At 47.2% G+C, this 12,886-nt stretch overlaps 1 protein-coding gene and 2 long non-coding RNA genes across 3 annotated transcripts in view; 2 read left to right on the top strand and 1 right to left on the bottom strand.

Moving 5' to 3' along the window:
• MAP6 (microtubule associated protein 6) overlaps nucleotides 1-11,388 on the bottom strand; it is a 59,905-nt gene extending 48,517 nt beyond the window's left edge. The window contains exon 1 of the mRNA XM_083737016.1: nucleotides 9,713-11,388. Coding sequence (XP_083593142.1) covers nucleotides 9,713-10,533 — 821 coding nt within the window. The 5' untranslated portion in view covers nucleotides 10,534-11,388. The remainder of the gene's footprint in view (nucleotides 1-9,712) is intronic.
• Nucleotides 1-12,886, top strand: part of LOC310843878 — a 165,437-nt gene that overhangs the window by 12,885 nt on the left and 139,666 nt on the right. The window lies entirely within an intron of this gene.
• Nucleotides 1,766-12,397, top strand: LOC310843989. The gene is made up of 4 exons (XR_014563857.1): nucleotides 1,766-1,933; nucleotides 4,044-4,190; nucleotides 4,580-4,703; nucleotides 12,171-12,397. It is a non-coding gene; the product is annotated as an uncharacterized lncRNA (long non-coding RNA).

Raw genomic sequence — 12,886 nt, 5'->3', positions numbered from 1 at the left:
TGCAAAAAAAGTGCAAGTAGATAAATAGGTACCACTCCAGCAGGAAGGTAAACGGCGTTTCCGTGCACTGCTCTGGTTCGCCAGAAGCGGCTTAGTCCTGCTGGCCACATGACCCGGAAGCTGTATGCCAGCTCCCTCGGCCAGTAAAGTGAGATGAGCGCAGCAACCCCAGAGTCGGTCACGACTGGATCTAATGGTCAGGGGTCCCTTTACCTAATTCTGCTACATCACTGAATTGGATTACACTGGTTGGAGAGAGACTCATCTCCAGCTGAATGGAAGGGGGAGGGGAGGCCACAGAGCATACAGAGACATAACAAGAGGCGTCTGCTGTTGCCGGGGACATTGGGTTCACCAAAACCTTTCACTATTTCATTCTTTTATGTGTCCAAGCATCATAGCCAGGTCTCTTGCGACCAGGGCCTTGCAGAGCTAGGCAGAGGCCTGGGCCAGGTAGATAATGTGCCCCCCCTCTTTTTTTTACCCTGGGGATAACTGGTCTTATAAATAAGTAAATATATAAATATTTTTCACAAAAGTTATGCTGACAAATAATTCTATTTCAAGGCTTGAACCGCATCTGCATATAAAGACAAAATGGAAAATATAGATAAATATGCTGACCGAGGCCCCCTTTGGAATTGGAGGCCTGGGCCAAGTGGCCCGTATGGCCCCCCCTCTGTCTGGGCCTGCTTGTGACCCCCAGCTGTCATGGACTGGCTGGAAAATGATGGGAAGAACCAGCTGGGGAACCCCCAAGGGAAGAAGGCTCAGAGCCTGGGGATTGGTGGTGGGACAACTATGAGTGTTCAGAGGGCGAAGACTGGGAGCAGAAGGTGTTGGAAGCTGAAGAAGTAACAGGGTTTAGTGAGCAGGAAGAAACTGTGGCAGAGAGCAGTGCAGAATCAGAGGCAGAAGAGGAAGCAGGAGAGGAGGGAGACCAAGAAGCAGGCTGCAGAAGAAGCTGGGGTCTCCCCCTCCTGCTGCAACCAGACCCCCTCCCCGGTCTCCTAGGACCAGAAGTGGTATGAAGAGGATGGAGCAGAGACACGCAAGGCGGCAAAGTCTCAGATTGCTTGGGAAGGGTCCAGGGGAGAAGGAGACTTAGGGAACTGTGGCATCAAGGCATGATCTACCGGACAGAGTTGTGCTCCTAAGGTCTGGCCTCCTGAGCTGCTTGTTTCTGGGCATAAATAGTTAACTTCAATGATGCCATGTGAGTCCTTACTTGACCTGCTCTTGGCACCCTGATCTGACACCAGCACAGAGTCTGGGCGTTCCTGATCTAAATGGTCACATCCAACAGGTCCATTCACATAGTGAGAATAGGATATAGCATCCTAACTTGGACATAACATCCACTGAAACCACAAGGACTGTCAATAATAATAATAATAATAATAATAATAATAATAATAATTATTATTATTATTATTATTATTATTTATTATTTATACCCCGCCCATCTGGCTGGGCTTCCCCAGCCACTCTGGGAGGCTTCCAACAAAATATTAAAATACAGTAATGCATCAGACATTAAAAGCTTCCCTAAACAGGGATTTGATTTGTGTGTGTGTGTGTGTGTGTGTGTGTGTGTATTTAAAAATATTATCCACTGTGTTTCACTGTCCCTTTTTTTGTCACCATCCGCACCAGCGGTCTTATTGCATCAGACCTGAAATCCCTCTGGCCTTTTCTTTGTGTCAAGCATAAACGCTTAAATGCAAACGATATTGATTTACAGGTTGCCCGTTTTACAGCACAAATGCTTTCACCTGCTTTTCCCACCCATCCCCTTCCACACACGTGAAGCCACCTTAGACTCAGCCAGGTGACCAATCCCACCAATCTCTCCCAGGTCTCAAGATCAGCGAGTTTTGCAGCTTGGCTGGTGTGCAGCCTTTATAGCTGAGAAGCAAAGGAGCTAACCCAAGTAAGTCTTATCCAAGCAAATCGTTATTGATAGGTGCCACATAATACCCATGGTGACAGCAGCCACGAAATTAAAAGACGCCTGCTTCTTGGGAGAAAAGCAATGACAAACCTAGACAGCATCTTAAAAAGCAGAGACATCACCTTGCCAACAAAGGTCTGTATAGTTAAAGCTCTTGTTTTCCCAGTAGTGATGTATGGAAGTGAGAGCTGGACCATAAAGAAGGCTGATCGCCGAAGAATGGATGCTTTTGAATTCTGGTGCTGGAGAAGACTCTTGAGAGTCCCATGGACTGCAAGAAGATCAAACCTCTCCATTCTGAAGGAAATCAGCCCTGAGTGCTCACTGGAAGGACAGATCCTGAAGCTGAGGCTCCAAGACTTTGGCCACCTCATGAGAAGAGAAGACTCCCTGGAAAAGACCCTGATGTTGGGAAAGACGGAGGGCACAAGGAGAAGGGGACGACAGAGTCGGACACGACTAAACGACTAAACAACAACAATACCCATTTTGCATTCTTAAGAAATTGATATTTTAGTGTGGCAACACCTACATTGTGGGATTCCCTATTGACATCAGGCAGATGCCTTCACTGCTAAAAAAACAAAAGGAAGGGCTTGCTAAAAAAACAAAAGGAAGTCAAACCTTGAAATGTTCAAATGATTGTAAAATTAATGAAATGTATACATTTGAAGAGTATAAATAAAAACTTTTTTTAAAAATAACAATAATATTAGCCTGTTGACCAATTGACAGTTGATTAATTCATCTAATAGATCAATTCATCTAACCAAACAAACCAACAAACAAACCAGATCTAATCAATCAATCAGTCAATCAATCAATCAATCAATCTTATCTAATCAAATCATTCTAATTAGAATCATAGAACTGCAGAGTTGGAAGGGACCCCGTGGGTCATCTAGTCCAACCCCCTGCAACGCAGGAATTTTCTGCCCAATATGCACCTAGGACCCACAATCCTGAGATTAAGTCACACGCTCTACCGATTGACTAAGCATTCAAGCAAACGTTGCAGCCGTAGTTGTTGTGCATGCATTTGCAAAAAACATTTGTCTCCGTTGTCTGTTTCTAGGATGCGCTTAAAAACAGCATTCCCCAACCTAGCGCCCCCCAGTACTTTCACCAACTCAAAGCCTTAAAAAATGGAGGTTAATGTGCGTATTGACCCATAGATCTTGTCTGTTTTATCATGCAGGGGTCAGCAAACTTTTTCAGGAGGGGACCGGACCACTGTCCCTCAGACCTTGTGGGGGGCTGGACTATATTTTTTTTGGGGGGGGGAATGAATGTATTCCTATGCCCCACAAATAACCCAGAGATGCATTATAAATAAGAGCACACATTCTACTCATGTAAAAACCCCAGGCAGGCCACACAAATAACCCAGAGATGCATTTTAGATAAAAGGACACATTCTACTCATGTAAAAACACGTAGATTCCCGGACCGTCCGCGGGCCGGATTGAGAAGGCGATTGGGCCGGATCCGGCCCCTGGGCCTTAGTTTGCCTACGCATGGTTTAATGCATTAACAATATTGGGAAATAAAAAGCCATTGCCATGTTTGCTCCTACAGCCACGGTCGAACAACTACCTTTCCAGACAAGAATTACTGTACTTAATTTTTACATGTGGATTCCATTCACTGAAACTAAGAGCAGCAAAGTGTTCTGAACACTGTGTTGTCTGCACTAACACTGTCACACAATTTTGGTTATCCTTGATTATTTTAAGGAAAGGAGAAACAAGACCGTTCTCTCTCTCATACACACATCAAACACACATGCACACACCGTACCATCACTTCTTAAAGATATGTAGCAAAACCATTTGGAAAAACCGAAGGAGATTTCTCCAAAAAAACCCACACACAGCAGAAAATCAGCCCTGGTTTTCACTGGCGGGTGTGTGGGTGCTTTTTAGGAAACAGGGATGCCGAAAGGCTCTCTGCACACAGTCGCGGCTAATTGAAATGGGAGGAGCGCTCTGCAGTGCCTTTTTAGAAAACCAGAAGATGATTCACGGCGTCCCTTTTAATTAAATATAACTGCATCTGGAAGACATACGATTCTATTCCTGTTTTCCAGACTTGACGGCCTTCCCAGCTTTTCAGGGATGGCATTGTGCTGACCGACGAGGGCAGGGAGAAAAATTGCAAGGTCCTCTGCTAAATGATAACCGGTCCTCACACACAGGAGAAGGGCGACAGAAACAAGAAATGGTGAAAGGAAGGGGTGAGGAGCAACTATGTTTGGGCGGTGGGAGTACCGGATCGGCTTCGCCAGTGCATCTACACCATGCGTAGGCAAACTAAGGCCCAGGGCCCGGATCCGGCTCAATCGCCTTCTAAATCCGGCCTGCGGATGGTCCAGGAATCAGCATGTTTTCGCATGAGTAGAATGTGTGCTTTTATTTAAAATGCATCTCTGGGTTATTTGTGGGGCCTGCCTGGTGTTTTTACATGAACAGAATGTGTGCTTTTATTTAAAATGCATCTCTGGGTTATTTGTGGGGCCTGCCTGGTGTTTTTACATGAACAGAATGTGTGCTTTTATTTAAAATGCATCTCTGGGTTATTTGTGAGGCAAAGGAATTCATTCATTATTTTTTTTCCAAAATATAGTCCGGCCCCCCACAAGGTCTGAGGGACGGTGGACCGACCCCCTGCTGAAAAAGTTTGCTGACCCCTGGTCTACACAGCCACGACCACCCCTCGCTTTGCATCTTCCCCTCTTGGCAAGCAGCAGGTATGCCTGGAAACTGGCCAGGGTGTATAAAAATTAATGATTTTTTAAAAAATCAATCAATCAATCAATTATTTTTTAAAAAATAAATAATAAAAATCAGATTTATTTTTTAAAAAATTAAATTGGATTTTTTAAAAATTTAAATCAGTTTTTTAAAAAATGCTTTTTTGGGGGGTGCAATCTTTCTAAAGATAGTTTTCTATTTAAGTTACATTATAGTCCAAAGGCTATTCACCAGGAAATGTGGATTTGTTTTTAATTACGTAGCATGAGACTTTATATGCAATGTTTAAATTTTTCCATTAACCCATTCACAAAGTCATGCTCTTTCAGAGGTTTCTGTAAGATTATCTGGAGCAGTTTTTTTTTTCTAACGACAAGATATTATCACATATACTTGTTTTTGAAGAAGAGTGAGTTACATAAGTTTTAAGTTTTTCCTGTGTGCCAAAACTCAGCCTAAGGTGTGTGTGTGTGTGTGTGTGTGTGTGTGTGTGTGTGTGTGTTTAATTGCTTAACCACATCAGTTAACAAACATGGATACGTATGCTATAATGTTATTGTTTTAGTTAACCAAATTGTTTAAATTGTTATTAAGGAAATGCTTATTTTTCTCCTTCCAATAAAGTACAGCAGAAAAGTCCAAATATAAACAGTTAACTTACAAAACCTCACAATCATTTCATAACTATCGGCCTCTATATATTTCTAATAGTACAGTGGTACCTTGGTTTAAAAACAGTCAGGTTTGCATACGTTATGGATTACAAACACGTCAAGACCGGAAGTGCGTGTCCCGGTTTGCAAACTATTTTTGGATTACAACCCCTTTTTTTGGTATTACGAACAAATTTTGGGGGTATGTTCATCTGAGAATCAATCACAGTCAGCGCCAGATTTGCATATAAGCTAAACAAGCTATAGCTTAGGGCCCCACTCTCTTGGGGCCCCCAAAAAAAATTTAAAGGAAAAAAACACTGGGTGCATATTTCTAAAATATAAGATAAAAAACAAATAAAATAAAACCTACATACAGCAACAGTGTTTTGTGTTGTGTAGGTTCCTAGGATGTAAGGAATGGGCCCCACCTGCTAGCCTGCTCCCTAAAATATCACTGGTTTGCTCCTTTCTATATACAGGGTGCCTATATTCTGCAAGGACTGGTTGCACGGCAACATGTGCAATGCCTTGAGATACCTATTAGGTCCATAAATTGTCATATAGCATATATTCAACAACAAAAACTGCAATAATTTGTTGTTGACAAAGGACAGCTGGACATATAAAGGGCCCCATTACCTTGAGTAGCTTAGGGCCTCATCAAACCTAAATCAGGTCCTGATCACAGTCAGTTCATCGTTTGAAAAATGAGGCTTTAGAGCCATCTTGCCTCCAAAATGGCAACCAGACTGGACGCAGGTGGCACTGTGGGTTAATCCACAGAGCCTAGGACTTGCCGATCAGAAGGTCGGCAGTTCAAATCCCCGCGATGGAGTGAGCTCCCGTTGCTCGGTCCCTGCTCCTACCAACCTAGCCGTTCAAAAGCACATCAAAGTGCAAGTAGATAAATAGGTACCGCTCCGGCAGGAAGGTAAACGGCATTTCCATGTGCTGCTCTGGTTTGCCAGAAGCTGCTTAGTCATGCTGGCCACATGACCCGGAAGCTGTACGCCGGCTCCCTCGACCAATAAAGTGAGATGAGCGCCAAAACCCCAGAGTTGGCCATGACTGGACCTAATGGTCAGGGGTCCCTTTACCTTTAAACCTTAGTTTAAGGAGCCATCCAGGCAGAGGGCCTTCTCAGTGGTGGCGCCCGCCCTGTGGAACGCCCTCCCATCAGATGTCAAGGAAATACAGTCATACCTCAGGTTACAGCAGCTTTAGGTTGTTGTTTTTTTGGGTTACGGACCACCAGAAACCGGAAGTACTGGAACGGGTTACTTACGGGTTTCGGCGGTCACACATGCACAGAGGTGCTAAGTCATGCTTTGCGCATGCGCAGAAGTGCTGAATCACAACCCATGCGTGCGCAGATGCGCTGCTGCGGGTTGTGAATGCTGCGAGTTGCAAACGTAAGTCCCGCACGGATCACATTTACAACCCGAGTGTCCATTGCGAACAACTGTCTGACTTTTAGAAGATGTCTGAAGGCAGCCCTGTTTAGGGAAGCTTTTAATATTTGACAAATTATTGTATTTTAAATATTTTGCTGCAAGCCACCCAGAGCTGCTGGGGAAATCCAGCCAGATGGGCGGGGTATAAATAATAAATAATAATAATTGTTGTTGTTGTTGTTGTTGTTGTTGTTGTTGTTATTGTTGTTGTTGAAAACAGAGGTGTTGTATGTACCCTTGTGAGCGATCCTTTAATAAAGAAACAACATATAGATCGATAGAGAGATTAGATATCAATATAGATGGACAGACACATAATTTCATTTAAATGCACGATGCCTTGGAATATAACTCCTCTTTAAATGGGAAGCTGCTTGTATAACAGCATCGTACACAATAAATAAGTTCCCTCGACCTGCTGTTTGCACCCCATTCATTCCCTGCTCAGCCCCCAGGAACTGAGAATGCCACACCCGAGACTTACTATTCCACTAGCATTCAAAGATTAAGACACAGCTGGGTCACAACCATAGCTGTCAACTTTCAGATTTGAAAATAAGGGACCAGCAGCCTCGAAAATAAGGGATCAGCAGCCTCACCTGTCCTGGGGACAGTCTACGGGATATCTAACAATCCGGGAGAGCAGCAGGAAGCAGCGGGAAACGGCGCTGGAATAAGGGGATTTCCCGCAAAAAAAGGGAAGGTTGACAGCTATGGTCATAACCGAAAACAGCCAGCTGTTGATTGCTGATTTGCAACGCTATGCAGGTCTCCTCCCAAGGAACCGCCCTTTGGTTCAAGGCAAGTTGCTCCCAGGTCAGCATATGGTGGGGCTACCGTCTTAGTCAAGTGTCTTAAGACAGGCGCAGCCTCCAGAAGAGGCTGGACTACAACTCCCATCAGCCTTGGCCGATGGTCAGGAATGATGGGAACTGTAATAGAACAAGATTCAGAGAGCTACCCTGCTACCCTTGGCTAAAGATATAATCCTAAAGCCTTCTGAGCCTCAGTTCTTCTGAACCTGCCAGCCCTTTCTCTCTCCAACCACATGTAGTTTCACAAAGGCTACATAATCTTCTTTCTCGCCTTGCAAGGAATCAAGCCTTCTGTATTACAGCATATTCTTTGGAACTCCCTGCCCAGTGATATTAGGCCAGTGTGCCTTTCAGGACCTGCTAATACCGTTTTTTTGGTTGAAGCATGCCTACTCAGACATGTCAATTCAACATGTATTTTCACGTGTAATTTTAGTTTATATTTTTATATTTTTTTAATCTGCTGGTTTCATTTTGTTTTTAACATCTGAGCTTATCAGCCATTTTAAAGTCAGTTTTTTTTGTGTTTCATGTAAACTACTTAGAGGTTATTCAGGATTCACATATATTTTAAATCATCATAACCTCTAAGTAGTTTACATGAAACACAAAAAAAACCTCTGGTTACATACGCTTCAGGTTACATACGCTTCAGGTTACAGACTCCGCTAATCCAGAAATAGTGCTTCAGGTTCAGAACTTTGCTTCAGGATGAGAACACAAATTGTGCTCTGGCAGCGCTGCAGCAGCAGGAGGCCCCATTAGCTAAAGTGGTGCTTCAGGTCAAGAACAGTTTCAGGTTAAGAACGGACCTCCGGAACGAATTAAGTACTTAACCCAAGGTACCACTGTATATAATGTGCCCCCGCAGTTATTGAACTGGGAAACAATCTCCTAGGGACTTCTCCTGCGTGGTTTTCACTAATCTGAATGCAAACCATTCATACAAACATGTATATGCCGACCACTGACCCACCTGCCTCCATATTGTCTATTCTGAATGGCAGAGGCTCTTCGGTACCCAGGAGAACATTCCTATCCCCGTAGTCAAGCATCTTCTCAATGGGAAATGTCAGGGATGGAACCTGGAAGATTCTGCATGCATAGCATGGGTCCTAACAATGACCTCCTTTGGCGATGGCAGCAGCTGGGCTGCAGAACATCTGCTTTGCTTGCAGAAGGCCCAGCTTCAATTCTTGGGGCCTCCAGGTAGGGTTGGGAGATTCTCCCTTGCCTGAAACCCTGCAGAACTGATGCCGGTCAGTGTAGGCAATAGGGAGCTAGATGGAGCAGTAGTATATAAGGCAGATTCTGATGTTCCTCATGTTATGTGGTTTATGGAGGAGAACCGCCTTGTGGTTTGTGCCCAGTAGACCTGAAGGAGCATCTCCACCCCCATTGTTCTGCCCGGATGCTGAGGTCCAGCTCTGAGGGCCTTTTGGCAGTTCCCACATTGCGAGAAGCAAATCTACAAGGAACCAGGCAGACGGCCTTCTTGGTAGTGGCGCCCGCCCTGTGGAACGCCCTCCTGTCAGATGTCAAAGAGATAAACAACTACCTGACATTTAGAAGACATCTGAAGGCAGCCCTGTTCAGGGAGGTTTTTAATGTGTGACATTTTGATGTACAGTTGTACCTTGGGTTAAGAACTTAATTCGTTCTGGAGGTCTGTTCTTAACCTGAAACTGTTCTTAACCTGAAGCACCACTTTAGCTAATGGGGCCTCCTGCTGCCGCCGCGCTGCCAGAGCACGATTTCTGTTCTCATCCTGAAGCAAAGTTCTTAAGCTGAGGCACTATTTCTGGGTTAGCGGAGTCTGTAACCTGAAGCGTAACCCGAGGTACCACTGTATTTTTAATCCTTGTCGGAAATTGCCCAGGGTGGCTGGGGAAACCCAGCCAGATGGGTGGGGTACAAATAAATTATTATTATTATTATTCCCGGCGACAAAGATCCAAGCATCTCCCACGAATTCGGCCAGCCCCCTCCCTCCGCCTGGCGGCCAGGCCCACCTCCAACCGCGCAAATGGACCAAGTAGGAAGTCCTACCATGTATGGGTCAACCTGCTGGGCTTCTTACCTGTAGGAAGAGGTGCTCACCCGGGCTGTGACTTCCTCCTTGATCTGCCGGTTGAGCGCATCCACGGCCGCCCGTCCTTTGCTGGTGTCGAGCGACGTGGAGTACCCGGCCGCCACCTGCTGTTGCTGCTCTATCGGGTCACCCTCAGATACAAGGACCTTCTTCTTGGTCTTCTTGACCCTCCCTTCTTCAGGCCTGGTGGGGTTGGCCTCCTCTTCCTTCCCTCTCTCCTCCTTTTCTGGAGCCACGTGGGTCTTCCTCCTCCTCTCCAGGCTCCCAGGCCTCTCCTTGGAGCCTTTGTCCAGATCCACGGCAGGAATGGGCATAGGTTTGGGGATCCAGGGATGGTCGCCTCTCTTGGGGATAGGCCAGGCGCGGAAATCCTTCTGGTACTGGCTCTCCTTCTCAAAGGGCGTGTCCGACGGCTGGTACTCGCTCTTCGGCTTGCAGCTGGGCTCGGGTCTCTGCACCTTCCAAGCCTTGTAGTCCTGGCGCATCACCGAGTCGGCCGACGGGTCTTTCGGCTGCTGCCCAGGCTTGTGATGGCCTCCCGGGGCCGTGTGGTCCACAGCTGCAGAGGTCGCCCTGGCAACCGCATCCAGGTCACCCCCACCAAGGGCAGAGGGCTGGGTCTCGATGGCCGAGGATGGGCGTGGCAGGTGGTGCTGCTGCTGCTGCTGCTGCACCACAACATGGGTCCCCGGGATCTCGGTGGCTTCCGAGTATTTGGTGAAGACCAAAGGCACGGCGATGTCGGCTTTGTCCAGCTGGTTCCAGAAGCGGGCGATGCAGCAGGCCCGGCTGATGCAAGGCCAGGCCATCTTGGCAGCCTGGTCCAGTTCCACTCCTCCCTCCACGTTTGGGGAACACCTACTCACCTCCCTCCCCCTCCCCAGATATAGATAGATACACACACAGACAATAGGAGCCACCAGTTCAGTGGCGACCCAACTCTCTCTCTCCCCTTACCTTACAGGCGTGATTTTGCACAAAAAAATAAAAGTGCGGTTGGCAAAAGCACCCAAGCTTGATCAGAGGCGGAACCCCACTTAAGTAAGACAAACAAACACCCAGCAATTAATAATAATAAAAATCTAGAGTCATTCAGAAAAGCGGGGCAACCAAATTCGGAGCCTCTCCCTTTGGCAGGGGGTTGAAGAGTCCGGAGATCCCAAGAGAAAGATGATCAGGGATGGGGAGGAAATTGTCCTATATCCGATTTGCCAATATCCAAAGCAGAGGGCCGGCAAGCCCCAAAAGGGAGAATGGAGACCCGCTTGCTTTCAAAGGGCATCGCCCACCCGAGGAGGAGAAAGGGGGGTCCTTCGGAGCCTCATGGCTGAGAGAGGGGACGGTGGGGTGATGGATGGCGGGGGGAGAGATCCGGCCTTGCAGCCCCACCTCTTTTCTTTCGCTCCGTCTGTCTGCCTGCCTGCCTGTCTTTCTCTCTCTCTCTCCGGCTCAACTGCTTGCAGACACCAAGTCAGGCTTCAGAAAGAGCCGCGCGCCTCGGGGCTCCGGCCATCGCCATCCGACGGCAGCGGCGCAAGGACGGCCGCGCTGGTTGCGGCTGCGGCAGAGAGAAGAGAGGACCGCACCCAGTCGCGCGCCCTGGCGGAGAAGGATGCTGGAGGGAGGCGATGCGGTCGGATCACCTGCCTCCGTCAGCACGCACTGCACGCAGGGGAGGGAGGGGGAGGTGGGGGAGGAGGAGGAGGAGGAGGGAGGAAGCAGCCCTTAACCCTTCCCGGCCCGGACAGAAGAGGGAGGCGTACCCCAAGGGTGGGAGGCGTGCGTTCTTCCCAAGGAAGCAAGGCGCTTGGCAAGATGCGTAAAAAGCGCTCCACGTCTCCAAAGCGCTGCGCCAGGCAATGGCCTGAGCAAGGCTGGCCCTTGGGTTCTTCAGCGTTGTTTAGTCGTGTCCGACTCTTCGTGACCCCCAGGACCAGAGCACGCCAGGCACTCCTGTCTTCCACTGCCTCCCGCAGTTTGGTCAAACTCATGTTCGTAGCTTTGAGAACACTGTTCAACCATCTCGTCCTCTGTCGTTCCCTTCTCCTTGTGCCCTCCATCTTTCCCAACATCAGGGTCTTTTCCAGGGAGTCTTCTCTACTCATGAGGTGACCAAAGTACTGGAGCCTCAGCTTCAGGATCTGTCCTTCCAGTGAGCACTCAGGGCTGATTTCCTTCAGAATGGGTAGGTTTGATCTTCTTGCAGTCCATGGGACTCTCCAGCACCATAATTCAAAAGCATCCATTCTTCGGAGATCTTTTTAAGATGCTGTCTAGGTTTGTCACTTCGGAGATCTTTTTAAGATGCTGTCTAGGTTTGTCACTGCTTTTCTCCCAAGAAGCAGGCGTCTTAATTTTGTGACTGCTGTCACCATCTGCAGTGATCATGGAGCCCAAGAAAGTAAAATCTCTCACTGCCTCCATTTCTTCCCCTTCTGTTTGCCAGGAGGTGATGGGACCAGTGGCCATGATCTTCGTTTTTTTGATGTTGAGCCTGGAGCAGGAACTGGCAAGCCACTCCAGTATCCCTGCCAAGAAAACTCTTCAGCGTCAGGAGCCTAGAAAGAGGCTCCTGGTAGATCAGGCCCCCCTGGCCCTCCTCGTTCTGTTCATTCTCAGTGGCCTCCGCAGATGCTTCAATGAGAAACCCGCATGAGGGACCCGGGTGCAATGAGACTCTCAATCTCAGGGTGGTGGGTTCGAGTTCCACGGTGGTTGAGAATTTTTTTTGGGGGGTTGGACTAGATGACCCTCAGGGTCCCTTCCAACTTTAGAATTCTAGGATTTTATGACTCTCCCCTCCTGTGGTTTCCAGCAACTGGTATCCAGAAGCTTTGCCTGCCTTCAACTATGGAGAAAAGAACATAGTAATAATGGTCAATAGTCCTATTCTCCATGGATTTGTCTAATCCTCTGTCAAATCCACATAGCCTGGTGGCCATCACTACCTTCTGCATCACTATGTAATAACTTTATCTGCCCTGAGCTTAAGAGAGACCAGTTCCACCAGCAAACCCACCCACTTTGTCTACTGTCTCTTTTCCACGCACCAATGCTTCTAAGATGGTCTTTTTTTTAATTTTAAAAAAAACCTATTCCAAAACCGAAAAAGAATTACAAACATCAAATTCAAAATCCATATTCGTTTTGTAACATACATGG

Source organism: Podarcis gaigeae (genome assembly GCF_964106915.1).
Source record: "Podarcis gaigeae genome assembly, chromosome: 4".
NCBI classification, from domain to species: domain Eukaryota; kingdom Metazoa; phylum Chordata; class Lepidosauria; order Squamata; family Lacertidae; genus Podarcis; species Podarcis gaigeae.
The sequence above is the reverse complement of the archived record's forward strand: the minus strand, read 5'-3'. Positions and strand labels throughout refer to the sequence as shown.